This window comes from Lytechinus variegatus, chromosome 4, assembly GCF_018143015.1.
Source record: "Lytechinus variegatus isolate NC3 chromosome 4, Lvar_3.0, whole genome shotgun sequence".
Lineage (NCBI taxonomy): Eukaryota > Metazoa > Echinodermata > Echinoidea > Temnopleuroida > Toxopneustidae > Lytechinus > Lytechinus variegatus.
Genome location: NC_054743.1, coordinates 8896868 through 8924780, shown reverse-complemented (window position 1 = coordinate 8924780; position 27913 = coordinate 8896868). Strand labels below are relative to the sequence as shown.

Genomic DNA, 27913 nt, shown 5'->3' with positions numbered 1-27913 from the left:
GTATGAAAGCACAGAACAATGAAATCATGGTATTATAATGGAAATATGTTAAGTTGAAGTTAAGACAAAGGGTTATAATTAGACAATGTAAGATGCATATTTCTTTAGGTCATTGTTTTCTGTACATGCCTATTCGTGAACGGTTGATTTATTATTCGTTCGATTTGTTTCATTTGTATACAGTTTTTACGGAGCATACGGAGTATATGGATCATTTGAGATAATTAAAGAATGATTGGAACCCCAAAGAAATGACCAATTGTCCTTTATAGAGATGCTTCAGCTACAGTAAAAACTCCTTTTACGTCTAGACGTCTCCTCGGAAACAGTTTCGTCATGGCTGAGGCTGAAGGTAGACCACACCGTGAAGCCAAAGCAACGGAAAAGGGACTCTTGTGGCAAATCGACATCAAGTCGAAGGAGTTTGAAAGTCTCATCAAGACTTGGAGGTGCACAGCAAATAAACTTCGAGTGCTGCTGGGTGACGAGAGTGCTACCTCGACTATCCAAGAAACCAGAGATTGTCTACAAACTAATGTAGACAAGTTGATACTGACACAAGATGAGTTGATGGCACTTCGTGCCACTGCCAAGATTGATGACGACAGTGTCAGTAAATTAGATGAAGTAGAGGAAGAGCACAGCAACCTGATGAAACAAACTCTTGAGGTCTTGATCGCACAAAGAGAAGGAACTGCCTCATCACGGACTTCGACAAAGAGGTCGAAGAAATCTCACGCTGTACGCGTGGTATCAGAGAAGCAGCAAGATTGTCAAGATTGGGTGAATGGCATCCGCGAAGTTGAACCAGAAACTCACCCAAATGTAAATGACCTTCGAGGTGACGCAGTGAACGTCTTAATAGAACAGATGCGGATGACAAGGCTCCCATTGCCCGAACCAGTGACATTTGCAGGAGATCCTATGTCCTTTCCTGCGTGGAAGCACGCGTTTGATGTTTTAATCCAACAAAGCGGTATTCAGCCTATGGATCGGTTTTTCTACCTACAGAAATACTTAAGAAGTCAACCTCTAGAACTTGTTCGAGGATATGCTCTAGTTGGAAATGACAAGGCATATGGGGAAGCCATGACAGCCCTCACCAGTAGATATGGTGACCCCTTCATCATAGCAAATGCCTTTCGCGATAAATTGGACCGATGGCCAAAGATATCTCCGAAGGATGCCATCGGTCTGAGGAATCTGTCAGATTTCCTCCATCAATGTGTCAGTGCCATGGACAAGATTGGTAACCTTCACCACCTAAACGACGAAAGGGAGAATCAAAAGATCTTGTATAAATTGCCAGACTGGCTCGTTGCACGATGGTCACGCAAGGTTATCGATTGGAGAGACGTGAATGGACAGTTTCCTCCTTTTCAGATATTTGCAAAATTCATCGAAGCAGAAGCTAAGGTAGCATGCTACCCTGTTACCTCTCTCCATGGCAAAATCGATGGAAGATCTAACAAGACGATGTCTTTATCAGATGTCAGAACCCTCTCAACCAATGTGACGTATCCAAACTCAGGCAGCAAGGAAAGGGAGAAGAGAGTTAAGCCACAATCATGTTCATGCTGCAAGAAAGACCACTCCCTACAAGAATGTACCGAGTTTGCGTCAAAGAACATGGCGGATCGTAAAAGTCACATAAGAGAGAAAGGTCTATGTTACGGCTGCCTAAAGTATGGTCACATGTCTAAGGCTTGTAGGCGAAGAAGTACCTGTGACATTTGTAACGGACGACATCCATCTTTACTACATGAAAGCAGAAAGAGACCAGAACCAAAGAAGGAACAAGAGATAGATCCAAGACCCAATGAAACTCAGTCGTCATGGTCTCATGCTTCATTTAGCCAACACTCTAACGCTGGATTGACCATTACAAAGAGTACAATGATAGTTCCTGTCTGGCTTTCTCACTCGACCACATCGGATGAGCGAATGATGTATGCATTACTTGACACTCAATCCGACACCACGTTTCTGCTAGAGAAAACCAAGAATGAGATGAATTTGCATGGAACTCTTGTAAGTCTCCTTCTTTCAACGATGTCGGCTGTGGATGAAAGAGTACCAAGCGAACGCATTGAAGGTCTTTCCATCAGGTCATTTGATGGAGAACAGAAGATAGCTTTACCATCAACCTATACCAGACAGTTCATACCAGCAAATCGTAATCACATACCCACTCCAGAGATGGCGACCAGTATCCCTCACCTTTCCAAGATTTCACATAACCTACTGCCCTTACAAGATTGTGAAATTGGTTTGTTGATTGGGTACGACTGTGCTAGAGCCCTCATTCCAAGAGATGTCATTCCTCCTGATCGTGATTGGCCTAATGGTCCATATGGCCTAAAGACAGACTTAGGATGGAGCATTGTGGGTACTGTGAAAGAAAATGAACACAACTATGAGGATGATCCAGTTGGTGTAAGTCATCGATTGACAGCCTGTGAGATTCCTGCTGAGCTAAAAACAGGAAACAAGGATGTGTTGTTTGCTCATAACACATCAGTCAAGGAAGAGATCACCCCTGCAACAGTGACAAGATTGATGGAAGCTGATTTCCTTGACACCAAGGCTGAAGGAGTGGCATACTCACAAAATGACGTCAAATTTATGAACATTATGAGAGATAAGATTCACAAATTAGACGATGGGCATTATGAAATGCCTTTGCCATTCAAGGATGAGAAGCCAAAGTTGCCGAATAACACAGTTCTTGCGAAGGGAAGACTTGATCATCTTGGAAGAAAGTTCAAGCAAAATGACGAGTATCGCAAGAAGTACACCAAGGTAATGGAAACTCTTCTAGAGAAAGGTTATGCGGAACCAGCACCAGACCATAACACAGATGGTAAAGTGTGGTATATCCCACACCATGGGGTAGTTCAACCAAATAAACTGAGAGTCGAATTTGACTGCAGTGCGAAATGCAGAGGAGAGTCGTTAAATTCGCACCTACTCACAGGACCAGACTTAACAAATAAGTTAGTCGGAGTACTCTGCCGCTTCAGACTGGATCACGTCGCATTCATGTGTGACATTCAAGAAATGTTCCACCAGTTCAGAGTCAACATGGAAGACAGAGATTATCTCAGATTTCTGTGGTGGAAGGATGGTAATTACGATGAAGTACCAAATGAATTCAGGATGAAAGTACATCTATTTGGGGCAGCCTCCTCACCGGGATGTGCCAACTTTGGTCTCCGACAAACTGCTTCAGACCATGCTGTTGAGTTCGGTGAAGATGTAAGAGACTTCATTCATCAAGAATTTTACGTGGACGATGGCTTGAAGTCCTTGCCTACAGTACACCAAGCTGTAGATCTCATATCCAGAACCAAGAAACTATGTGAGAAGGGCGGTCTCCATCTCCATAAGCTTGTATCTAACTCAAGAGAGGTACTGCAGACGTTTCCCGAAAGAGATAGAGCAAAAAATGTAAGAGAGATTAATCTGCTCCAGGATGATCTACCACTAGAGCGAGCTCTTGGAGTCCAGTGGTGTGTTGAATCTGACTCATTTAACTTCAGAATCACACTTCAGGACAAGCCGCTAACCAGACGAGGGATACTTTCTACAGTTATGTCTATCTACGATCCCCTCGGATTATTAGCACCTGTGGTGCTTAAAGGAAAGCAGATCCTCCAGGCACTTTGCAAGATGTCAACAGACTGGGACGATCCTCTTCCTGATGATCTCCGGGTACAATGGCAAAAATGGAGAACGGACATACTGCAACTTGAATCCATATCAATTGCTAGGTGCTACAAACCTACTGATTTCAAGTCAATAAAGTCGGTACAATACCATCACTTTACTGACGCAAGTACTACAGGATATGGTCAATGTACTTACATGAGGTTGACTGATGCCACTAACAAAATACATTGCTCACTAGTACTTGGAAAAAGCAGAGTAGCACCACTGAAGTCTGTAACAGTACCTCGCCTGGAATTGACTGCTGCTGTTGTCGCCGCTAAGGTTAAGAAGTTTCTGGAAGCAGAGCTCAAATTTGATGATGCAGAACATGTGTTCTGGACTGACAGCAGAGTCGTGCTTGGCTACATAAATAACACTGACAAACGCTTTCACGTATTTGTAGCCAACAGGATTCAACAGATCCGGGACTTTTCCAGACCTTCAGAGTGGAAGTACATTGAGTCAAAAAATAACCCAGCTGATGAAGCATCCAGAGGTCTAACAGTTAATCAGCTAAATGACTCAAAATGGCTACATGGACCAGAAATGCTATGGGAACAGTCAATTCCCACAGATGAAGTTAGAGAGACATTCGATGTTCTTCCCAATGACCCAGAGGTGAAAAGGACTCAAGTACATGTCTCTCAATCCAGAGAAGATGGGTTCGACCTGCAAAGACTTCAACGTTTCTCTAGTTGGCTTGTAGCAAGGAAAGCTGTTGCATACTGCCTGATATTCATCTCACGTTTGAAACAACGCTGTAGAGAGAGACATGCCAAAAAAGCAAAGGACGATCCATCAACCAAGGCTAATGTTGCAGTGCTGGATCTCCATCAAGCAGAGATTGAAATTCTGAAGCATGTTCAAAGAGAAGCCTTTGGAGATGAAATCCAGATTCTGAAATCTATCCAAAATGATCAGGGTCTAACTGAAAGAAAGAAGAAACGTCAGATAAAGAAAGCTAGCCGTCTCCATGGTCTTGACGCCTTCCTAGATAAAGACGATATCCTGAGGGTAGGAGGACGGATTCGAAGAGGTGATGATTCGTACATAAGGAAGCATCCCGCAATCCTTCCTCAAAGCCACCATATCACAGAAATAATCCTTCGTCATTGCCATGCATTAACAGCACATCAGGGTAGAGGCATGACGCTCAATCAAGTCAGAGAGAATGGATTCTGGATTCTCGGAGGCAGTAATCGAGTATCAAAACTCATACGGAAATGTGTCATATGTCAGAAACTACGAAGTCCAACTCAAATCCAAAAAATGTCAGATCTTCCTTCCGACAGAGTAACAGAGGCTCCACCATTCACATATTGCGGGATGGACTGTTTTGGACCTTGGATGATTAAGGAAGGTAGAAAGGATTTGAAGAGATACGGTCTCATCTTCACATGTATGGCCTCTCGGGCGGTACACGTCGAGACACTCAACAGCTTGACTACTGATTCATTCATTCAAGCATTTCGTCGTTTCACAGCTCTCCGAGGACCAGTTCAACAACTGAGATGTGATAGAGGGACAAATTTCGTCGGAGCGGATGCAGAACTAAAAAAAGCCTGGCATGAAATGGATCATCAGAAGGTCAAGGACTGTCTTCTCAGTGAAGGATGTGATTATGTTCACTTTATCTTCAACGTTCCCTCTGCCAGCCACATGGGAGGAGTATGGGAGCGGCAGATACGCTCTATTCGCAGTGTTCTAGATACTCTCCTGTACCAATCTGGAAGGCAGCTTGATGATGAATCACTACGAACCTTGATGTGTGAGGCTGCAGCTATCATCAACAGCAGACCATTGACAGTAACTCATCTCAATGATCCAACGTATCTAGCACCTCTGACACCAAACCACCTCATAACAATGAAGTCAAAGGTGTTCCTTCCTCCCCCAGGAAACTTCCAGAATGCAGATATCTACTCGAGAAAGCGATGGAGGAGGGTACAACACCTCATTAATGAATTCTGGAGTAGATGGAGAAAGGAGTTTCTTCAGAACCTTCAGGTCCGCCAGAAGTGGACACGCCCACAACGCGAAGCTTGTGTTGGAGACATCGTCATTCTGAAGGACAACAATACTCCAAGAAATCAGTGGTCCCTAGCGCGTGTTGCCGAAATCCTACCATCTGAAGATGGACACATTCGCAAAGTGAAACTCACCTTGGGAGACCCCGGAATAGGTAATAGTGGTAAGCGTAAAGGTCCGCTTCAAGAATTGGAGCGTCCTATTCACAAACTGATCTTACTGTTACCGCAAGAAGACCAATAGGAATTCCCGGCCAAGGAACCTGACTTCGAACATTTACGCAGGGAATCTATTCAATTAGGATTAAAATGTTGAGAAAGCCTAGAAAGTATGGGCCTTATTATAGTTTGATTAATCGAAAAAGTCTGTAAATGAGACTAATTGATATGAATTTTTCCAGAAACATTAATTTCTATAATATATCAGCATGTTCCATTGATTAAGTCTGAGAAGAAGGCTACAACATTCATCAGGAGCAACAAATTAATTTGGAAGTCTAGAGTCAAGACTATTCATATCTTCAAGGTCTGCATGATGAAAGACTATACAAACTCATTTATTACAGACCTTATTAGTGCCTGAACTGAGACTGACTGAACTTCTAAATTTGCACAAGAAAAATGTGAAAACTTTCATTGAACAGCAAAGTTTATGTATTGCATTTTTCTATGTAATAACCATTCATCTCTTTACAGGTCATTTATGATGTTTCAACAAGTTTGGATTTAACAAGTCAATGCTCTGGAATTCACACGTTTATGTAATACAGCAGCCAAAATTTTCAAAATTGGGAATATGTTTATTTGATTTGTTTTAAAAGGGTGAATGTAAAAGGGAAATCACATTCATCTTTGATGGCTAAATTTACAAAGTGGCTGAATTCCAGAAATTATTGAAATGTATAATATAGTATCAATGGGCATATGTGTGATTCACTATGAAACCTTTATTTATATATGAATATTAGAAACATGTATGAACATTGTTTCTGTGTTGTTGTTTTTTTTTCATACAATTTACGAAGATTTATGCTTATCAATATGAAATTGTTAATTGAGATAAGCAAGAGGCTAGATGAATTTATTCGCACTTGAATTCAGACGAAAACTCGTGCGAGATGTTAAGATGTATTGTTTATTCAAAGTAGAAAAGATGTTATACAAACATTAATTGGATTGTGCTAGTTGCACTTGGTTTAATTATTGGTGAAAGACCTCAACTAATTTACCTTTTTGGAGCTAAGTTTGAATTTGGTTGCAAACCTTTACAATCATTTAAAGGCAATCAATGTCAGCAAAATTTAATAGGAAACAATTTTTTTTTTCATAAGATTGTGCTGTATATCATTGAGAGTAAGCAGCTTGAGATTGATTACCTAGTTAATATATACAGTGTTTATTTGGTAACATGTTTAATTGATCTTAAGAATGTTTGACATGCATAGTATGTACATTAGTTTCATATTGTTGTTGATAATGCACGAGCAAAATTTAAACTAGAAAAAGATAGAAAGAAAGTCTATTTAGGTTATCGACGATCTGTGATAATTCGATCAATCGTTATTTGGTAAATTATATTAATAATTTAAAGGAGCCATGTTTCAGTGATCGATCTTTTTTGACAATTATTTGGACTGGTTTAAATTTAGTTATGTAGCGCCATCTTCAGGCTACTAAATTTGCTATCTGGAAATGGCACCATTTTCGAATTCCAGTTGATGAAATCTGTCTAATTTGGAGACATCGACGTGTATTATGAAAATATACACATAAGAAGGCAGAAAGGAGGTATGTAACGATCCAAGGTAGTGATTATTAAGAATAATTAAAGTTCAATGATAAGATTATCTCTGTATAAGTGCATTCAATAAGCACAGATCCATGATAGATAACTCAATGTGTGTACATTACATTAGGCCGATGTACATTACTTTCCGGCGGCCGACCCAATGTTGATTCGCAAATTCCAATTGTTATTATGTAATGTAGATTACGGCACGCGAACGAAATGCACATGAATGAAAGAATGTAAACAAACGTTTGCCACTGTTAGGTTGATGTACTATTATGAGTAAATTAAGTGCATGACATGGAGAAATTGAGAAGGTTAATGCAAGTTTGATACAGTGAAAGGTTGATTCATTCTGATAGAAGTATAGTTAGGAATGAAGAGTTATACAGGTTTAAGACATGTTATCGTTATGAACAGAGTTGAGATACAAAGAATGCAAATGGTCAGAAATCTTGACTTTAGTTGAATGATGAAGGATAACAAATATGAGAAAGGTTACATTATGAAGAATACAGATATGGAATTATGGTTTCAGATAGATTATATGTGTGCATAATGTATGAAAGCACAGAACAATGAAATCATGGTATTATAATGGAAATATGTTAAGTTGAAGTTAAGACAAAGGGTTATAATTAGACAATGTAAGATGCATATTTCTTTAGGTCATTGTTTTCAGTACATGCCTATTCGTGAACGGTTGATTTATTATTCGTTCGATTTGTTTCATTTGTATACAGTTTTTACGGAGCATACGGAGTATATGGATCATTTGAGATAATTAAAGAATGATTGGAACCCCAAAGAAATGACCAATTGTCCTTTATAGAGATGCTTCAGCTACAGTGTTGCAGGCTGACTATGCCGGTTCAGAAACACGGTCACCCACTGGACGCTCTAAGCACTGTTTACAGCAAACATCTATCATTTTTATTTTCAATTAGTAATGAATTCTGTTTTGTCTAAAAGCTATCATCGATGTTGCACTAAGAGAAGAGACAGTATACCTCTCATTCTGTTGAAAGCAAATTCTTATACTATCATCGAAGCCAATCTAGGCCTATGAGAGATCTTGAAGAAAATGCCTGTAGACACATTCAGCCTATGGTTTGAGGACACAAAGATCAATCAGACATCAAGGTCATGAAACTGTAGCAAGTTCCTGATGTCTTCACAGTGTACCCGACTGAATCCTAGAACTGCAATCTGTGTATCTATGTACCTTCAAGAAGCCTTTGGAATTGTCCTCTCCCCTGGCACAAAGCTCTTGACAGATTCCTGTAACCTTGCAACCATTGCTGAGCAGACAGCCAGCCAGGCAGTGATACCTATAGCTCCAGGAACACCACATGGGAAGGCCAAGATCCGCCCGAAAGGCCAGGTCCACTCCTCCTCTAAGAGAATGACAGGTTCATATCGATAGGTCCAGATCAGGCCAATCATGAAAATACTCTATCAAAGGAAAATGTTGAGTGAATTAGTTGAAGGGAATATCCAATACTTTAAAAAAATATACTTCACTTAAAAATCATTCACTTCACTTAAAAATTTAGCTGGCATGCAGCTCAAGCTGCATGTCAGCTAAAATGCGCACTGCTCTTGCAGGTGAAAAAAAATAAACATGTTTATATCTCAACCTGGTTTTAACAAAATTAAAAACAATAATGAAAAAAAAAAAGTTTTTTGTTGTTGCAAAAACGTAATAAATATGCCAAAAACGTACTGGTTGGCAGGTCTGGATCTGCCTATAATTCTAAAATAGTTGACCAATTACAGTAAATACAAGTATGATATGATTCCAGCAAACTTTTTTGCACCTCTGTGGTGGCCCAGTTTTCTCTGAGGTTAAACCAACATGCATGTGGTTGTCTTTGACACAAGTTCAGCAAAGTGTGTGCCATGTATAATAGATGACATACAGATCAACTACAATGAGCAAGATTGGATAATCATATCTATCTCATTCTTTCCTCAGTAAAAAAAATCAACTAAAGTGTAATCATTTGAGTATTTGTATTTTGAGTGAGAGAAAGCAACAAGTTGACAGAAATTCTTCTGCAAAAAACATTTTCTTACTTACATAGACTGTGTTCAAAGCCAATGTGAGCCCCCAGCTGACAGTAAATCTCGTTGCAACTTGTGAATTTTCTACGACAGAGATAAAAGAAAATAATGAAAAAATAATGTACAATTTTCCTGTCAGGAATAGGAATCTCAAAACAATTGTCTCATCAAAAAAGCAACATTGCCCTTATGCATGTGAAACGATTGCTGCCACCATCACTTCAATCAAATCCTTGTTAAATTCTGTATTATAAAATAAAACAGATACGAGTTTAAAAATTTTGAATAGTAAAGACAGCACTAGGGAAATAAATTCTATAGCTCTTTAAAGATACATTTTACTTATCAAATCTGTGAGAATTTGGGCAAATAGTTATTTTTAGAGTTGATGCGTAAACATACATGCTTGTTCATTTATAATATATGAGGCGATTTGTTGTACCAAGTCAGGGGTACGTTTCATAAAGCTGTTCGTAAGTTAAGAGCGACTTCAAGAATGACTGGTGATCCTTTTTACGCTCTAAACCATCGCCAATGAATCTACCATTTACCACAAGAAAGTATGACCAGTCGTTCTTAAAGTTGCTCTTAACCTACAAACACCTTTATGAAACAACCCCTGGTCTGATCAGTACAAGAAAAGTTCCTGGGATTTAGCATATACATACATCAGGGTAGGGAATAATTTTCATGTTTTAAGGGACTTTTTTCTCCACATAGGGGCAATTGCAGAATATTGGGGGCTATTACTTTCATTTTAAGGGCTACTTTGTAGGGGTAATAAACAATTGGGCAGTAAAAGGAAATATCATTCTGCCATAGTTAGGTTAATATTTTTCTAAATAATCTTGAATATTGTTTGTGACAGATCTTGGAGCAACTCCAAGGGGAATGTTAGAGGTGATTTGGGCTGGCATGAGGGCCTCTTGCTCTCATGTATATCCTATGCAGATATACATATATCTGAACAAGCCCCAGAGACTTTCAGACTTTATACTTACTTAATGATTTCAATTCCTCTTTGAGTTTAATGATTTTCCGTTCAACCTTTGCATACTTTGCAAATTCTTCTTTCATATTGATTTCAGATTGCTGATCCAGCAGATCTTGTAGTTCCCTTTTCTTGTCCTCATTTTCTGCACACAGCAATTTGAATTTCTTCAGAATCTACATGAGAGAGAAACAGAGAAAACAATCAATATGTAAGGCCTATAGTGAAAGCGATTTTGGTAATGGATACTGTAGGGACAGTGATTTTCCGTTTCAAAAAATTGCCTTTTCCGTTTCAAAAAATCTCAAATTCCGTTTCAGCACTGGTCAAAATTGTATCTGCTACTGTACCAACAACACAATAGAATCCGTTCTAATCGGATCTATGCTGGTGTATATAATAATTTTACAAAGATATTCAGCATGCATACATCCTCACCTTTCACATTATTAGCATTATTTCACGGTGAAATTATATTTCATCAATAATTTTGGGGTTTTTTTGACATCGTTATCATCAGTCAACGGCTTTTGCCAATCCGCCATCTTGGATTTTAAGACCACGATATCGTGCTGTTACATCTTCAAATGTAGAGGGCAGCAACACACGACCGTGTAGTTGGAACGATATAATGTATGTACCGTGCAGCCCAACACGGACGGCCGGGTACGTACGGGCGCAGGGTACATTCGAATGTGCTGATGTCAAGTGCAGTCACGATGTGTGAATTGTCATGATTGTAGCGAAGTGAGATTGTGTTTTCTGGGGTTTTGTGGCCATTTAATATTCTCATTTTGTTGTGATTTTGGAGTAATTTTTGTTGCTATTCTGTGTATTTTGAGGGAAAATACGTTTTCCGTGATTTTCCGTTTGAAATGCCACTTTCCGTTTCAAAAGGCCCTTTCCGTGAATTCCGTCCGTTTTCCGCGATCGCGGAAAAACACTGTCCCTAATACTGGCAAGAAAGTTTTATTTTTCTGGTAAGCAGTATAAAATTTAACTGAAATTCATTGACAGGGATGAAAAAAAAGATGATATGTGTCTTGTAGCTTGGCGAGGACAAAAGAGAACAAGATGGCGAAGTACTCAGTATATAACGCATAGTGGGTATGTGCCGCGGAGGGGACCCCCAATTTTACACTTCTGTCCCAAGGCATAGCATTTTCTTCTTATCGAGAAAAAAAGAAGAAATCCGCTCCAAAGCTTCCCATATTTTTGTTATGCCATTCCGGTTGCATTGATCTGCTACAATGAGCTGTAATTTTGGTGAAAAGCGGTCGCAGAGCGCTATCCTACCATCGCCTCGGCGCGAGTCTACCCGGCGAACGTGCAGCCAGGCTAGCTGCATCATGCACGCATGTTCGTTCCATTGGGATGCATTTAAGCACTCACACACTGGCGATCCGTTCCAAAGACCCCCGTTTTCACAAACATTTGTAGTTCTGAAGCCCGTTCCGAGGACCCTCCTTTTTACAATAAGCCCGCTGCAAGGCCCCCGTTTTTCACTTACCCCGTCTGTTTACGTCGCCATTTTTATTTCTTTTGTTATCGATACCTAGATACACACGCGTGCAGAGTTGCAACTTAGATTTTAAAAATACTTGCATTTGCCGATTAATATCACGATTTGTAAAATATTTGTTTCGGTTGATAAATATCATAAAGTAATTTATATGATATTTATTGATTAAAACAAATTAAAATTTTTTTAATCCAAGTTGGCAGCTCTAATGTAGAGCTGCCAACTTGGATAAAAAAATACAAAGTGAATGAGTGCGCTGACATGGGGTACCATGTTTTGTTTCAATCTGAAAATGACAGCCCAAGGTTTTTTCAAGAAAATCGTATATTTTCTTTCATTTTTTAATGAGAAATTTGGTACACTTACTCATAATGGCCAAATCGTGGTTTTGGGAACCACTCGTCGATTTGTATATGTGCACTTGTGTACAAAGTGAATGGCCCAGGACCTTACCGTCTAATCGACCATACCTCACGGACTAGCGTGAAGTATGGTCAAAATAATTCTCTGAATAAATAGTTAAAACAGAAATCAAGCACTTACCACGATTATATGGATGAAGGTCTAATGCGTGGCAGTTTCCCGACATCGAGGCACAGACTGGAACCTCAAAAAAAACCACGAAAAGTTCTGTCGTGAGAGCTCCCCTTCTTCAAAATTAAAAACAAAATGGCCGATTGAGCCCGGGGCTATACGTGTGCGCAACAGCCTCAGTACCGGTCTCGATCGGCCATTTTTATTTGAATTTGAAAGAAGGGGAGCTACCGCGACAGAACTTTTCGTTTTTTTTAGGTTCCAGTCTGTGCCTCGATGTCGGGAAAATGCCACTCGTTAGACCTTCATCCATATAATCGTGGTAAGTGCTTGATTTCTGTTTTAACTATTTATTCGGAGAATTATTTTGACCATACTTCTTCTTCTTCCAGGTGTAGTACAGACCTCTGGGTAGAGTATTTTCGTACTTTGTGCAGTGCTGAAAAACGAGTGTGCCATGCTGCATTGCCAAACCTCAGTAATATGCTTATTAGGTTAAAGGTGTATGTACATACGGGGTAAAAGTGCTCCTTGTGCAAGTAAAAATTAACCTTTCCATCTAAGCCTGGCGCAGCGTTATCCCGTCCAGCTGCCTCTTAAACTGTTCCAGAGAAGAAGCAGATGTTACACTGGCAGGGAGCTGGTTCAAATGGCGTACAACACTAGGAAAGAAGGAGTTCTGAAACCCAGAGGTCCCACACAATTGTTGTCGATATTGAGTATGTCGTCATCCAGATGATCGTAGTGCTGGGTACTTCACGCTAGTCCGTGAGGTATGGTCAATTACACGGTAAGGTCCCAGGGAGTTCCCTGGGAACAGCAGCCTGGGTTATAGACAGCTGGCAGCCGTCTGCTTCGAGGAGTTTTTTAACATTTTTTTTCTCCTCGTACACAGACGGCTCGCTATCGTGCATCCACCATTAGGGGACTTGCAATGCAAAATCCCCCCGTCGGGGCTCTTCAGTTTTTGTCTTTAATGAATAAAATTTTTTGAAATGAACGCGACCAAAATGCAAATTAATATTCCCTCTTGGCATTAATTGCCAAAAAACAGAAAAATCAAGTTAAAAGGAACAAAAACAGTGACTTACCTCGGCTGTTGCGCAAATTCACTTCCCCGTTTTATCTGATCTTAAGTACACAAACATATGGCCATTGAGTCCCCTGTACAGATCGCGCTAGAACTTCGGTCTCTGTATTTGGTGAGTGAAGCCAACGGAGTTCAGCTGAACAACATAACAGAGACCGAAGCTTTTGGTCTAGATCTACGTGGGTTGAATATACAAATAGCGAATAGGCATGAGTGCGATGGTACGAGATTTCGCATGAGGTGAAAGAAAGTTGCTCTATTCAACGAGGCGTTAGCCGAGTTGAATAGAGCGTTTCTTTCTTTCACCGAATGCGAAATCTCACACCATCGCACGAATAAGAATATTCGCTATTTGTGTTGTACAACGCCTCGGTAATTTCTAGCGAAAATATGAAAAAACAAGAGTTTTTCCCTGCAGTAATCTATGAAAAGGGAGCAAAAATATCGAAAGCGAAAAGCAAAATCCCACAAGCCGGGCCCACAAGCGCGCATGATCTTGGACAGCATTGCGCATTTAGCCAGCGGGCTGTACGCGCATTGTCACCTTATTCAATGAAATCGCATTGTGACGTCACCTCCTAAAGCCGTGCAATGGTACATTTTGGACGGTACATTTAGGATGGTACGTCTTCTGTGCAACGGTACGAATGTGTAACATTCAGCCTCCCATTTGATCGCGTACAACAAGCTAAGTAGGCATTGTACAATATTCATTGGCCGTGCGCCTCTAGCTACTGATGGTGGTTCCCAATCAGGGCGACCAGATGTCCCGTATTTCCCGGGATTGTCCCGTATTTTGCTGCTTTGTCCCGGCGTCCCGACAAACCCTTCCCGGGACGCCCATTTGTCCCGTATTTCAGAATATTGAACAAAATGTAGTTCATACATTTAAAAGTGACGAATTTTCATCAAATAACCAACAGATGACGAAGCAGAGACAACAATAAATTCAATAACTAAACCACTGTAAATCTTTGCAAGTTCTGCGGTGATTTTCTTGCTAACCCAATACATTGCAAACGAACTGGCCTCCTGCCTGTGTGTGACAGGTACTATAGGCAATTAGGATCGGAGTAGATTCTCAATGGTGCAAACAATGACATGATAACCAATTTTTCCACCAAAATAATCACAAAATCGGCGGAAAATTGGCACAATTATATTTCTTAGATTACTGATTTGGAGATGTAATCGGAGGATTAACTAGATCTAGTTGTTTCAGCTTTTGTTTTGAGTCTTAATGTGTATGATGCAGCGATATTTCATCTAATTTTTAAGTTGACAATGTCTCACTTTGAAATTTTATTAATTTCTAAAACATTTTTTCTATTTATTAAGAAAACCCACCGTATATCATGATTTTTGTTACATGATTAGATTGTTTTTGTTTGCGTGAAGTTTGAACTTTTTCCTCTTTCGTTTCTATCCTTCCTGCTTGCTCTGTTTTGTCCCATCTATCTTTATTTCTATATAGATCTTTCTTTTCTGATCCTTTCTCTCTTTGTTCATTTTTCTTTCCTTCTTTCTCTTACCTGCCTTCTTTATTAAAGTTCTTTTTTATTTATTTCCTTCATTCCTTTTTCCTTAAACTTTTCTTTGCTTCCTTCTCCTTTCCTCTTCTTATCGTTCTTTCTCTCCCCCATTATTTTCTTGTTTTCATTCTCTCCTCCCTTCATTCTTTCCACCTTCCTTTCATTCTTTATTTCATAATTTCACTTATTCTTTGTTTCTTTTTCCCCCTCCCTTCCTAATTTTCTTCTTTCTTTCAAAGAATAAAGGAAACATGACTTTCCTTCATTTTTTTTCTTTCCTCCCTTTTTTTTCTTACTGATTTTCTCTCCTTTATTTTGTCTTTCACACATTTATTCACCTTCCCTTCCTTTCTTTCTATATTCAATTTAAAGAATGACGGAAACCTTTTTTCTCTCTATTATTCTTTCTTTCATCCTTTTATTCTATTTTACATTTTCCTTTCTTTCTTCTCAATTCATCTCTTTTCTTTCTTTCTCTCCTTCATTCTTTCGTTCACCCTCCCTTCTGATTCTTTATATTTTTCAAAAGTCTAACACTGTGTATAGCCTTCTTTGTTGACTTTTTTGTCGATTGTCCCGTATTTCATTTTGTGAAATCTGGTCACACTGTTCCCAATATCACGATAATGCCCTAATAATAATATAAGGAACATTATTAACTGAAAGATTTCGTGAAATAAGAAGAAATTCATGTTAAATCTTAACTCAAATTGTTAGGTGCGCAGACTAGGGGCCCACCATCATATGATTCATAAATAACCTTGTTCATTGAACGAGTGCAAAATCACAACACGAAATTCAACTGATGGGACTGAAATTTCGTGACGACGTCGACGTAAAAATATGGGGATTAAATGAGTATTCCCCAAAATTCAAGATTTGTAAGAATCATCTCCTTTTTAAAACCGCATAATTACTTACAATCTTCGATAAAGTGGGTATATACAGTCGATAAGTGTGAACTACGGAGACGTAAATGAACACAAATAGGGCAGTAGAAGAAGACATCACGCAGCAGCTACAATGTATCTCTGAACTCAAGAGGGCGATATCGCAGAATGCAAACAGTGGCGAAAAATGGATTGGGGTACTCATGGGGGGGGGGGGGTGATGATTGACACAAAAGTTCTTGTGGATGGGGATCTTTCAACATTACCCCCACTAAAATCGCAAGTTAGGACATTTGGGAGAGGTTGATATGCATGGTGTTCTTGGAAATTCCTTCATTGTTGTAGTGTAGTGTACTTTTTTTTTTTTAATTCAATTTGTGTTACAAATGAGCCTATTCTAAACTCATACGAAAGAAAAAAAATGACAAAAATTGTCTGGACCATGTACATACACGTAGTGATCTGTTGATTGAGCATGATACACAGGGGCGTCGATCCATTTTTCAGATGGGGGGGGGGCAAAATCACGAATCGATGTTCCAAAGGCGCTCGATCGCACAAAACGAACAAACTCACCCACACCCCCCAACACACATAGGCTTATATTTATATATGACTCATGGGAAAGAGACGCATATATCTCACCCTCACCAACAATGCGAGCGCGAAGCGCGTGCTGAAATTTTTTAGTATGACATGTACAAAAATGTACCTGTTTAGGTTTGTTTGTAGTAACTCATGAGGAAAGATATGTATCTCACTAGAGAGTGAGCTGAAATTTCTTTATATTCTGACCTGAAAACTTGATATTCTAAGCATTTTCGGTACCAATGATTAAGATGGGTATCTAGAAGAACAATAGATGCGAGCATTGGCGGCGGAAGCCAAACAATTTAGGGGGTGTCCACCTGAAATTTTTGGATGGACACAGGTGAAAAATTTGATAAGCGTCCCCCCAAAAAAAAAGGTTATCGACCGAAATTATATGACTTGCTAACCAAAAAAAATTTGACAAGCAAAAAAAAAAAACAAAAAAAAAAAAAAGGTCATCAGCCTAAATTTTAGGGGGGGATAACACACGTTTCAGGGGATGTCCAAGTGAATTTAGGGGGGACGCAGGAAAAAAAGTTGACAAGCAAAAAAAAAAAAAAAAAAAAAGGGTATTAAAAAAAAATTTAGGGGGGACACGTCCCCCCCGCTTCCGCCGCCTATGGATGCGAGCGCAAAGCGCGAATTGAAAATTTTTATATTTCGATCTGGAAAAAAAAGACAGTGTAATGGACGCTTTTAATAAAGAACAAGATATATATCCAACAAAAGATTATTGCAAATCGAAGTGGGAGCTCTTTTGAGGTTTAGAACTGAAAACGGGACATTTTACTCACCTATTTAATCATGAAAAGTATGGGTTTTTGGTACAGAAATGATGCGAGCGCGAAGCTATAAAATTTTTTATATTCCAGTCTGAAAAGCAGACATTTTGAGCATGATTTTAAATCAAAATCGAGTCGGTACATGTATCTCAATCTCGCTTGCTTATTTCAGTGTAGCATTACAATCTTATTTTATTTTTTTAGCTGCACATGCGTAATTATTGGGGAAGGGGGAAACAATGTTTGCCTCCCCCATATTTTCATTGGTGGGGTGATCGCCCCCTGCCCCCCTAGGATCGATGCCTCTCTGTATGCAACTTCTCTCTTAAATCTAACCCGACTGGCAATATCTTTTTTCTTCTTAATGCATGATGATAAAATGCAGATTCGGACCAATTAAGACTAGCACAAATTACAAACTGTGTGGCTTCTCGTGCGCCATCGGGCTTACCGTCATTCCTTAGACGATTTATCTTGCCACCCTTTTACTCCCGTTTATTTTTCCACCCTTTTGAATTAATTGATTTATTAAAATTAATTTATTCACCACTGATGGGATGGAACACCCTATCAATAAAAGTTGTTTTTCATTGGGGTCCTTTTATGTCATGTGTTAAAAAATATCATATACATAAACATTTCATTCTTTTTCATCTTGAACCTCCACCCATCTGTTTAATAGTCCTGAAAAAGAATGTTTTTATTTAATAACAATATACACAAATTGCAAGGGAAACAAACTGATTGATGGCATACTATAATCATCATGATCAAACTTTTCATTTTTTTCATCATTATTTTTCTACCCTAAATTATTGGGGGGGGGGGGTGATAATACAGGCCATCCCCCCACTTGAAATATTGGGGGGTATGTATCCCCCCATCTGCCCCCCCCCCCCGTGATCGACACCCATGCATGTAGGAGTTTGGAAGTACACACTCCCTTTAAGTACTTTCTAAATTCCTCTCCCCACTCATACACCATCGGCACACCATATAAGCACAATTTCACAACAGTTTATTTTCTGCCAAACTGAAGAGATACAGACATTATTTCTTGAATATATTCATATATTTAATTGGTATCAAAGGATAATATTTATTTCATTATCATACATATCTAATTTTCAACCTTGCAACATATTCATATTTCTTACATGGAGCTTGGTAAACCGACCAAACAAGAATAATATTACACCAGATGGTTGCAATATCCATCCTTAATTTCTATTAACAAATTACTGTGAAAGAGTACTAGGAATCTATCCTATAGGAATCTATTCTATTCAACATATAAACATTGTATATCAAAATAATTGACCCAGTGTAGGCTGTCTGTATTGTATATAAAATCCTACTTCAGTTGTAATGTGTGATCTGAAAATGAGTCTCTATAATATATAGATCTCTCAATTACACAACAGACCCTAAGACATGTTGGCTACAAGACATGGAGATATGGATTCTTGTTTGAGAAAAGCTTAATTGGTGCTAAATCAAATAGTGACGTAAAGAGTAGTACAGCGATCATTGATGATTAAAAATTGATTTGGGTTTTTATCATGGATGTTAAGCCTAGAAATAAGCTTGCTACAAATTCAAATATCAATTTTACTGTTCAGAGCCTTAGTACAGTTGATTTCATCTGTAAAAATGAAAATGCTTAGAATTAATGCCTTAGGTTTCTATCTTCATAAATTATCCCAATTGCATGTAGTGGGTTGCAAAGTGAGAGGCGACCACAAAAATGTATATGTGTGTAGAAAGCAGATTTATCAAATCTTATGGATACTCAAATATGCATTCGTCAAAATGCATCTTACAGGTGACCTTTTGTTTTCATGGCAGCTTTATCTATTTCAATAGATAGTTCTTAAAGGGATACTTCAAGGCTGAAAAATAAACAGAGTAAAATTCACAAAGCAAAATACTGAAAATTTCATCAAAATTTGATAACAAATAATGAAGTTTATTGAATTTTAAAGTTAAGCAATATTTTGTGAAAACAATTATATTTGCATCACCATAAATATTCATAAATAGATGGGCTGATGATGTCACATTCCCATTTTCGTTTTCCTTGTGTTATTACATGAAATCATAATTGTATCATTTTTCATACATGTGTGAATGATATGACTTCCTTACAATGAAATAAGTTGCAGGAATGAAGATCTAATGCATTAAATCAGTTGTAAACCATTTTCGTTTTAATACTAAATAGGTTCATTATTGCGGATTGAAATAATCGCTAGAGGGTATTCATTTGTCTCGCAATCTACTATGGTCAACAAGGAAATTCGTGATCACTCTCGCAAAGAGTGTTCACTAGCTTACAAGTTCACAAGCTTTCGAGTGCCGCTGCAACTCTTTATCAAGTGACGAAAATTAAAGTTGATAAAGTTGATAAATTGATAGAGTTGCAGCGGCACTCGAAAGCTCGTGAACTTGTAAGCTAGTGAACACTTTTTGCGTGATCACAAATTTCCTAGAAAGCCAGTGAACACTTTTTGCGATCACGAATTTCCTTGTTGACCATAGTAGATTGCGGGACAAATGAATACCCTCTAGCGATCATTTTCGTTTTCCTTGTGTTATTACATGAAATAATAATTGTATCATTTTTCATACATGTGTGAATGATATGTCTTCCTTACAATGAAATAAGTTCCAGGAATGAACATCTAATGCATTAAATCAGTTGTAAACCATTTTGTTTTTGTTCCTGGGAGGAAAAAAAAATTAATAAACCAAGTTCCATATAATGAAATACAAAAGAACAATTGGTATATGACATTATCAGTTTGCTTATTGAACATTCATTAAGACATGCCTAGATCTTTTTCACCAAAACAATGCAAATCTTTAAAATTCATTGTCTGATTTTGATCAAATTTTTAGTGTTTCGTTTTACACCAGGGGAAGGGGGATGCAATGTATGTAAATATACTGAATACTTTGTACTGCACCATCTACTGCTCAGATGTGATACAATTGGTACTTAATAAAGACACTCTGTAACCGTATCTCTTGGAGTCAAGACGTATTATTATTGTGCTTGTCACATCACAGATTTCGCACACTTTTTAGCACCACTGTATGGCTGCTATACGTCTTCTTTGCGGCACCTAAGATGATTTGAAAAGAAAAGCTACTTGCAGAATTTCAGCGGGGAAAACTCAGATCTGACTTTTGACAAGGTGCCTGAAGTATCTCTCTCCTGTATATTAAAATCAAGGATGATTTAATGCATTCCACAAGGATCCAAACAAGATTCTGCATTCATGGATAATGTAACTGGCTCAATCTACTTAACACAAGCCTAGCTTGAATTTGGTGAAGGGACCAGAGTTATTGTCTCAACACTGATAGTGTTGAGACTTCCCAACTTCCAGTTGGGTGTTTTGGCTTATCTATAAATGATGTAGCCTAAGCACCAACACCAAGTTTGGACACCATACTTGAAATCACCCTGTAGCTTGCTGAGTTAGTTGAGTGATCTGTGAGAGGATATTCTTGATGTGTGGTTTCTTCTGATGTAGCTGGGATGTCAGCAAGGCTATCTCCTCCTGAACCTGTAAGATACACACAGTTATTGATATTGAGAGACAGGTTGTAATGGGGAATTGGGGAAAGGAAGTAAAGGGAGAGGATGAGATATAAAGAGGGTAAGGACAGCATATAAGAAATAGTTATATTACAACACAATAAAGCATGCAATTTACTGGCATAATAAATTCAACTTAACCCTATCTAGGCCGGGGTATTTGGGGAGTTCCTATGGCCGGGGGGGGGGGGCCTCCCAGGCCCCCCCCCTAAGATCTCGGCCGTCGACCACGCGGTCGCGCCGAAAATTGGCACGCGGGTTGCCTGGGACATAATCTACAAGATTGTATAGTAATTTATTTCATGCGAATCGCTATTAAGTGATTATGCTAATTTATGCGTAATTAGTATGCGAAATCATACTTTTTCCTCTAACTCCCTAAATAAAGCTCCAAATGTACTAATTTTTGGTATAGAAACTCTTTGTGGTGTCCTTAGCAAGTGTACATGAAAAAATTTGTGATAGCAAATCATTTTCTTATGTATTATATTGTTTTTTGCAATTTCTTATGTATTTCTTTGTTTTTTGACCTTTTGTTTTTCATTGTTTTTTCAATGAAATTTGTTGGGGACTCTTCTGTGATCATAAAAAGCATAAAATGAATACATTTAGACTAGCAAAACTAAAAATAATCATACATTTATGAATTTTGGTTGAAAACACAATTTGCATTGACTTTGTACACGAAATCACGTTTTTGAGCAAATTTTCGGTCTGACATGCACTTACATAATGTTGCGTAATTTCGGAACCACGTACCCGGGTGAAGCAAAATTGGTCTCAAAAGTTGCGCAAGACTTGAAAGTAAAAAGTCAGCGAGCGGTGCGGTCAAAAAATTTCGCACGGCAAAAATATCGCGCGATTTGTTGAGGGGGGGGCCTCCGAGGCCCCCCCCCCGGTCTAGATAGGGTTAACTCTTTGCCCACTGAATGAATTTAAAGGTGAGAATAATGACTGCCCTTTGAATAGTTCTATAAATTTTATGTTCCTCAAGAATTGACGATGGTCATCACTAATGTCCATGAGAAGTTTTTAAAGGTTAAGTCCACCTCAGAAAAATGTTGATTTGAATCAATAGAGAAAAATCAGACAAGCACAATGCTGAAAATTTCTTCAAAATTGGATGTAAAATAAGAAAGTTATGACATTTCAAAATTTCGCTTATTTTTAACAAAATAGTTACATGAACGAGCCAGTTACATCCAAATAAGAGAGTCAATGATGTCACTCACTATTTCTTTTTTTTTTGTACGAATTTTACGATTAGGACCTCCTTGCCTGAACCACAAAATGTAGAAGTAATGGAATTCCACGTGATCAGGGAGGAATGAAACTTCTTTTCACATGACAATGACGAGAAAATAAAAATATTTCACATTTCATATAATAAAATACAAAAGAAATAGTGAGTGATGTCACCAGTTCCCTCATTTGCATACTGAGCGAGATGTGCATATTACTGTTTTGTGAAATGAAGCGAAACTTTAAAATGTCATAACTTTCTTCTTTTACATCCGATTTTAATGAATTTTTCAGTGTTATGCTTGTTGAATTTTTCACTTAATATTTAAATCAAGTTTTTGTTGGGGTGGACTTGTCCTTTAAGAAGTTTTCTGGTACATTGGAGTCTACTGAAGCTGGCACGAGTGTATGACAAGAGAAAATTTCATTTGATTTCAAATTCAATAAGGAACAAAAATGAACAAAATATTACTAGCAAAATACACTTGTGCTTGTTAAGTTCATATATTGATGCATATTTTATGTGTAATCTGCTATAAAGGATTGTCAATTGCTGAAATCTATAATACTATGATACCTAGGGTGCTCGTCAATTTCATCCTGTTATGGCTTTACCTTGGAATGTAATGTGAACTTTTTCTGTCATACACTAGAGAAGTGCCATTTCAACATCTGACATTGCAGTCCCTCACACAAACTCAAATCAAAATCCCCTGTACAAGAGTTAAATTGATTTTTAAACTAACCTGTGTGAGTTCATCACCAATTAATAATGCTGCACTGTCCTCCGTTGATGAAGGTAAATTCAGCTCCTTAACCCATCCCTGTAACTCAGCCTCCTGACTCTTCAATCTCCTGCAATATAATACAACAGTTTGTCAACAAGGTGAACATAGTCATATCTACTTGGAATTAATATCAAATACCTTTGACAGCAATTAGGTCTTAAAGAATGTTTGTAGCTTTACATTATTCATTGTATGGACTGCGATTTAATCATGCACGAAAAAAACAATACAATGCATTTAAGTCTTACAAACTGGAGTGATTCACTACAAGCACTCCCCCAACACCCGGTTGGGAATCACAACAAAACATCTAGGAAGTAGCATAAAGAGATGTGTTGGAAACATCATTATTGTCAGAATGACATTCACACCCTCAGAAATCCCTGGGACCTGTCTTACAAGTTTCAATAGACTTAAATCAAATCTAAATTGTGATTGATCTAAAATTTTGTAGTTTAAAGAGGAATTTTAAATCAACTGCAGTTAAGACATTGATTTAAATTTATCGCAACAAACTTTGAAACAAAAAGTGAATTTTTAACACAATGGCGAATGGTTCTTGTCATCTCTTACTTGAGTTTATGTTTCATATCTTGGTATCCTTGGAGGATATTCTTCAGCCCTTGTATCTCAGCGTAGAGAACCTCAGTGGAATCTGCTCTACTCTTATCTTTTACTTCATCACCAAACCTTGGGGTTTGCTCAATATTAAATGGAATGGAAGACGTCCTTCTCGGCAACATGCCCACTCCATCAGATGTAGATTGTGATGCACCTGTGGGTTAAAAAAGAAATGCATGTTTTGAACTTCCTTTTCGTGATGATAAAAGATGTGTCCAGTGGAAATATGTAATGAACTGCTACATGTAGATAAAAAGTATAATATTTTATATATTGTGTCACCCAGAGCTTAATACTAGTAATTCTCAGTACTTGTAAGAAGTAATGCTTTGAAAGGTTTCGAAGGGATAAGAGTGACTATGGGGATCGGTGGGGGAGGGGGGAAGAGGACATTCTGTGTTATACAAATACTGAGATGACATGATAAACACACCAAGTGAGGAATAAAGGAAGTGGAGAGGGAGAGAGACATACCCAGAGTTCAGACTATCTCAGAGTCAGAGGCTACACCCCTCCTTTCAGGAACCACCCTTCCAATATTCTCAAGCTCCACAATTCTTTTTTTTCATAATGGTGATCTCAACACGGTCCCATACCAAAATCTGCGACACTTACCATGCAAATAGATACAGGAGCACTCAATACAATTGTAGGAAATGGTATGATCTCTGTTTCATTAAAATGATGATTCAGGGGAAAGTTTGACAGTTGGAGGGATGTGGGAGAAGAGAACATAATCACCTTTAGAGGGTCTATAAGAGGTAGAAGGTTGGCCTGATGAAAAAGCAGATGGTGGAAGAAGAACAGGAGGCTTCATCTCTATCCCAGAAACATCACCACTCTGAGTATGCCTTGGACCATCCGTGGTCTTTGGTAGGGTAAATGCTCTGGCACTTCTAGAATCAAACTTGGTATCAATAATTTTCTTCTTGTTATCGCTGTCATCTCTTTCAGAATGTACAAATTCACTGTCAGTAGTTCTTGGTTCATCAGCTTGTCCCTCCAATCCACATGATCTAGTCTTCCCCATATCCTCCGGGGGTACACTATTAGGGATTGGTTTTCTTGTTCCAACAGGTTCATTCAAATTTGATAGATCATGAAACGTTCTACTAATGGGTGGTGCTTTGCTTCGCTTCGGAGGAATACTATGGTGATGTTCTTCTTCAGAATTATTTCTATAAAAAAAAGGAAATTAGTCTACTTTTTCTTTCAATTTATAATCATCATCACAAATCTATAATGATCTTAAAATTTATCATTAAAAAGTATCATTATCACAGTAATTCAAATAAACAGAATATTTATTGTCATTTCCTACATGCACACTTGCATCAAATTGACCAGCCAAACAATTCTATAGTTATAGCAAGGGCAACAAAGAGGATAACACAACCCCAAAACATAATGCCTCTGGAAACTCCCTACGTCCTATTGTGGGCATAACACCTCACCCCCCTCCCCTTATACATAAAGGTTTTGTTTAAATAAAGAAAGAGCTTGATCAACTTACGATATTGCATGAAGATCTGACCGTGACCATAGTCCTTCTCTCTGAAGTGAATCTCTCAGGAAATCTGGCTTTCTGGGTTGAGGGCGAACTTTACCCATCACAGGTCTGTCACAGAGGAAAGGGAATAAATTAATGGCTCATAGAAATTTGTTGATAGCAGAGTACAAACACACTTTCCTTTCACATTCTAATAGCTGAAACTGTAGTTTGCTGAAAGGTCTCAATCAATACCACGAGTGTTCTGTTCTTGGAGAGTGCGCACCCTCTCAGTTTTCAACTAGAAATATTTGAAAACAACTAAATAGTTTTCATCCAGCAAAACATCAACCACAAACTGAATGAATTAAGTGCCAAGATGTATGTCAAGTTACTTCACAATTATCAAACTGTAAATAAAAAAGGAAATCCTGCTACATAAAATAAAATAAGACATCTTTATTTCCTCACAGAATAAAGAAAGTGTATTGCATAAAGTAATTGGGAAATTGGCCCTTCCCTGGAAAAGATGGGATTTAACAATACCACAGGTAACATGTTCAAAAAGCATCATGCTACAGACAAGTAAAGAGATGAATCCTTTCCTAAAGTAGATAAATGAATTCTCACATGCTCCTGTATGTTTTTTTTTTAAATGAAATCATGAAATCAATAAACCATTAACTGCATAAATATATCTTACTTTGTAGAAAAGGACGTTTCTCCTACTGCACGGTCCATCACCCTTTCTTCCACAGAAGCACTTATCACTGGAAGACCCCTTGATCCTAACGGTTCCACTGTCATGCTTGACATTAGGGTCGTGGGAGGGAGGGTGACCTTTGACCTATGACCTCTAGTAGGGTGCTCATCTTCAAACCTGACCTTCCTCTGTTTCATGCTGCGATGTTTCTTCTTCTTTCCTCTGTTGGCGATAGTCTTCTGTCTCCAGAGGGCAGCACAGCGTTGGACAACTTGGTAGGACTTCAGGGATGTCTGTAAATATCAGAGACAAAGTCAAAATTTGTTGAACTTCCATGAGGTAAACTTACAATGAAATATGATCGACTCTACAAATTAATCTGTAAATGATTCCTATATGTCTGACTTGCATAAATGATAAATGCAGTATATGATTCTCATATATCGAATAGGGGCTCTCCTCTTGCCCCTACACTGGCAAACCTATTTATGGGTCATCATGAAAAGAAATGGTTGGAAGAGTTTGAAGGACCCAATGTTCCATTCTATCGCAGATATGTAGACGATGTGTTTTGTCTATTTAACAATGAAGATGAGGTTCAAACCTTTCATGACTATTTGAACTCCAGGCATCCCAATATAAATTTCACTGTTGAAAAGGAAGAACGTGGACAGTTGCCCTTTTTAGATATTTTAATCAACAATATCACAGATTTTATACTACTTCAGTCTTTCATAAGAAGAATTGCACTGGGTTGTATACAAATTTTCTTAGCTTCACTTGTTACAAATACAAAACTGGATTGATTAGAACATTGATAGATAGGGCTTACAAAATTTGCAGTCACTCTCATCTCTTTGATACTTGTATCGAGAATTTGAAAGAAGTGTTGAACAGAAACATGTACCCAGGTTGGTTAATCGAAAGGTCATTGAACCAATACCTTCAAAACATCCAAAACCCAAACAATGGTCAGGAGAAAAAGACTACAAGATTTTTTAAGTTACCATATATTGGTAAAGCATCAAAGGAACTTGAAAAGAGAATCAACATTATGGTTAAACAATATTGCCAAGATCTTCATATTACTCTTTCTTTCTCATCTTTCAAGCTCAGTTCTTTACTTTCTGTGAAAGACTCCATTCCCCAGGAGCTCCGTGCTCGTGTCATATATCAATTTACATGTGCGAGATGTAAAGCTCGCTATATTGGTCAAACCAAGCGTCATTATTAGACACAAGTACAGGAGCATCTGGGGAAGGACAAAAACTCCCATGTCTGGAGACACTTGCAATCGTCACCCCAGTGCAGCACTTGTTAGAATGCAATACCCACTGTTTCAAAATTCTCGATACTGCTCAAACAGATTTTCAACTAAAAATAAAAGAAGGGCTTTTCATCAAATGGAAACAACCTCAACTAAACCAACAGGTGTACAATTACCAAATAATGTTATCCATTTAATTTAAACCCACCCCTATCTGATAAATCCATAGACTTTGTAACTTTTTACTTCATTCCATTCAACAATTGCATTCCTTGTAATCCTGTGTAACTACATTCTTAAAATTTTTACTTGACATCTCAACTGTATAAATACCAATGACTCTGTTAATAATTTTCAGGCTGAGGATGAGGTGCGACACCTCAAAACATGTTCCGTTTATTAAAATGTTATGTTCTATTCCTAATTTTTGTCTAAAAAAAAAGACTACAACTAATTTGCCAAAAGAAAAACATAAAACAATCATAACGAAATGTAAATTCAGAATGATCTCTGCATCATTCACTTCATGATATAGTAAATGCTGCTTATAGGCATGTGTTTTATAGAGGTAATAAGTGTTTTATAGAGGTAATATGAAGTTCACATGTAGCTTTGTTTTCTTGCCTTACATACAAGTGTAGGGGTAGACATACAACATTCAAACTAAATT

The 27913-nt window shown here is 38.2% G+C and overlaps 3 protein-coding genes across 3 annotated transcripts in view; 1 reads left to right on the top strand and 2 right to left on the bottom strand.

Moving 5' to 3' along the window:
- The first annotated feature begins 570 nt into the window (after positions 1 to 570).
- Positions 571 to 8374, top strand: LOC121412470. Its single transcript, XM_041605283.1, has 2 exons — positions 571 to 7526; positions 8271 to 8374. The coding sequence occupies exon 1, from the start codon at positions 571 to 573 to the stop codon at positions 5980 to 5982; it is 5412 nt and encodes a 1803-aa protein (XP_041461217.1). The 3' UTR covers positions 5983 to 7526; positions 8271 to 8374.
- Positions 8375 to 8381: 7 nt separating this feature from the next.
- On the bottom strand, positions 8382 to 16278 carry LOC121413308 (guided entry of tail-anchored proteins factor 1-like). Its single transcript, XM_041606087.1, has 4 exons — positions 16185 to 16278; positions 10596 to 10761; positions 9611 to 9678; positions 8382 to 8982 (listed from the first exon to the last, which is right to left on the bottom strand). Exons 1-4 carry the CDS (start codon positions 16269 to 16271, stop codon positions 8755 to 8757), a joined length of 549 nt encoding a protein of 182 aa, XP_041462021.1. The 5' UTR covers positions 16272 to 16278; the 3' UTR covers positions 8382 to 8754.
- Positions 16279 to 20106: 3828 nt separating this feature from the next.
- Positions 20107 to 27913, bottom strand: part of LOC121412469 (protein SFI1 homolog) — a 30296-nt gene continuing 22489 nt past the window's right edge. Inside the window, exons 23-28 of the mRNA XM_041605282.1 lie at positions 25977 to 26269; positions 25298 to 25402; positions 24526 to 24962; positions 23737 to 23938; positions 23122 to 23230; positions 20107 to 21101 (exon numbers count right to left, since the gene is read on the bottom strand). Of these exons, the coding sequence (XP_041461216.1) occupies positions 20994 to 21101; positions 23122 to 23230; positions 23737 to 23938; positions 24526 to 24962; positions 25298 to 25402; positions 25977 to 26269 (1254 nt within the window). The 3' untranslated portion in view covers positions 20107 to 20993. The remainder of the gene's footprint in view (positions 21102 to 23121; positions 23231 to 23736; positions 23939 to 24525; positions 24963 to 25297; positions 25403 to 25976; positions 26270 to 27913) is intronic.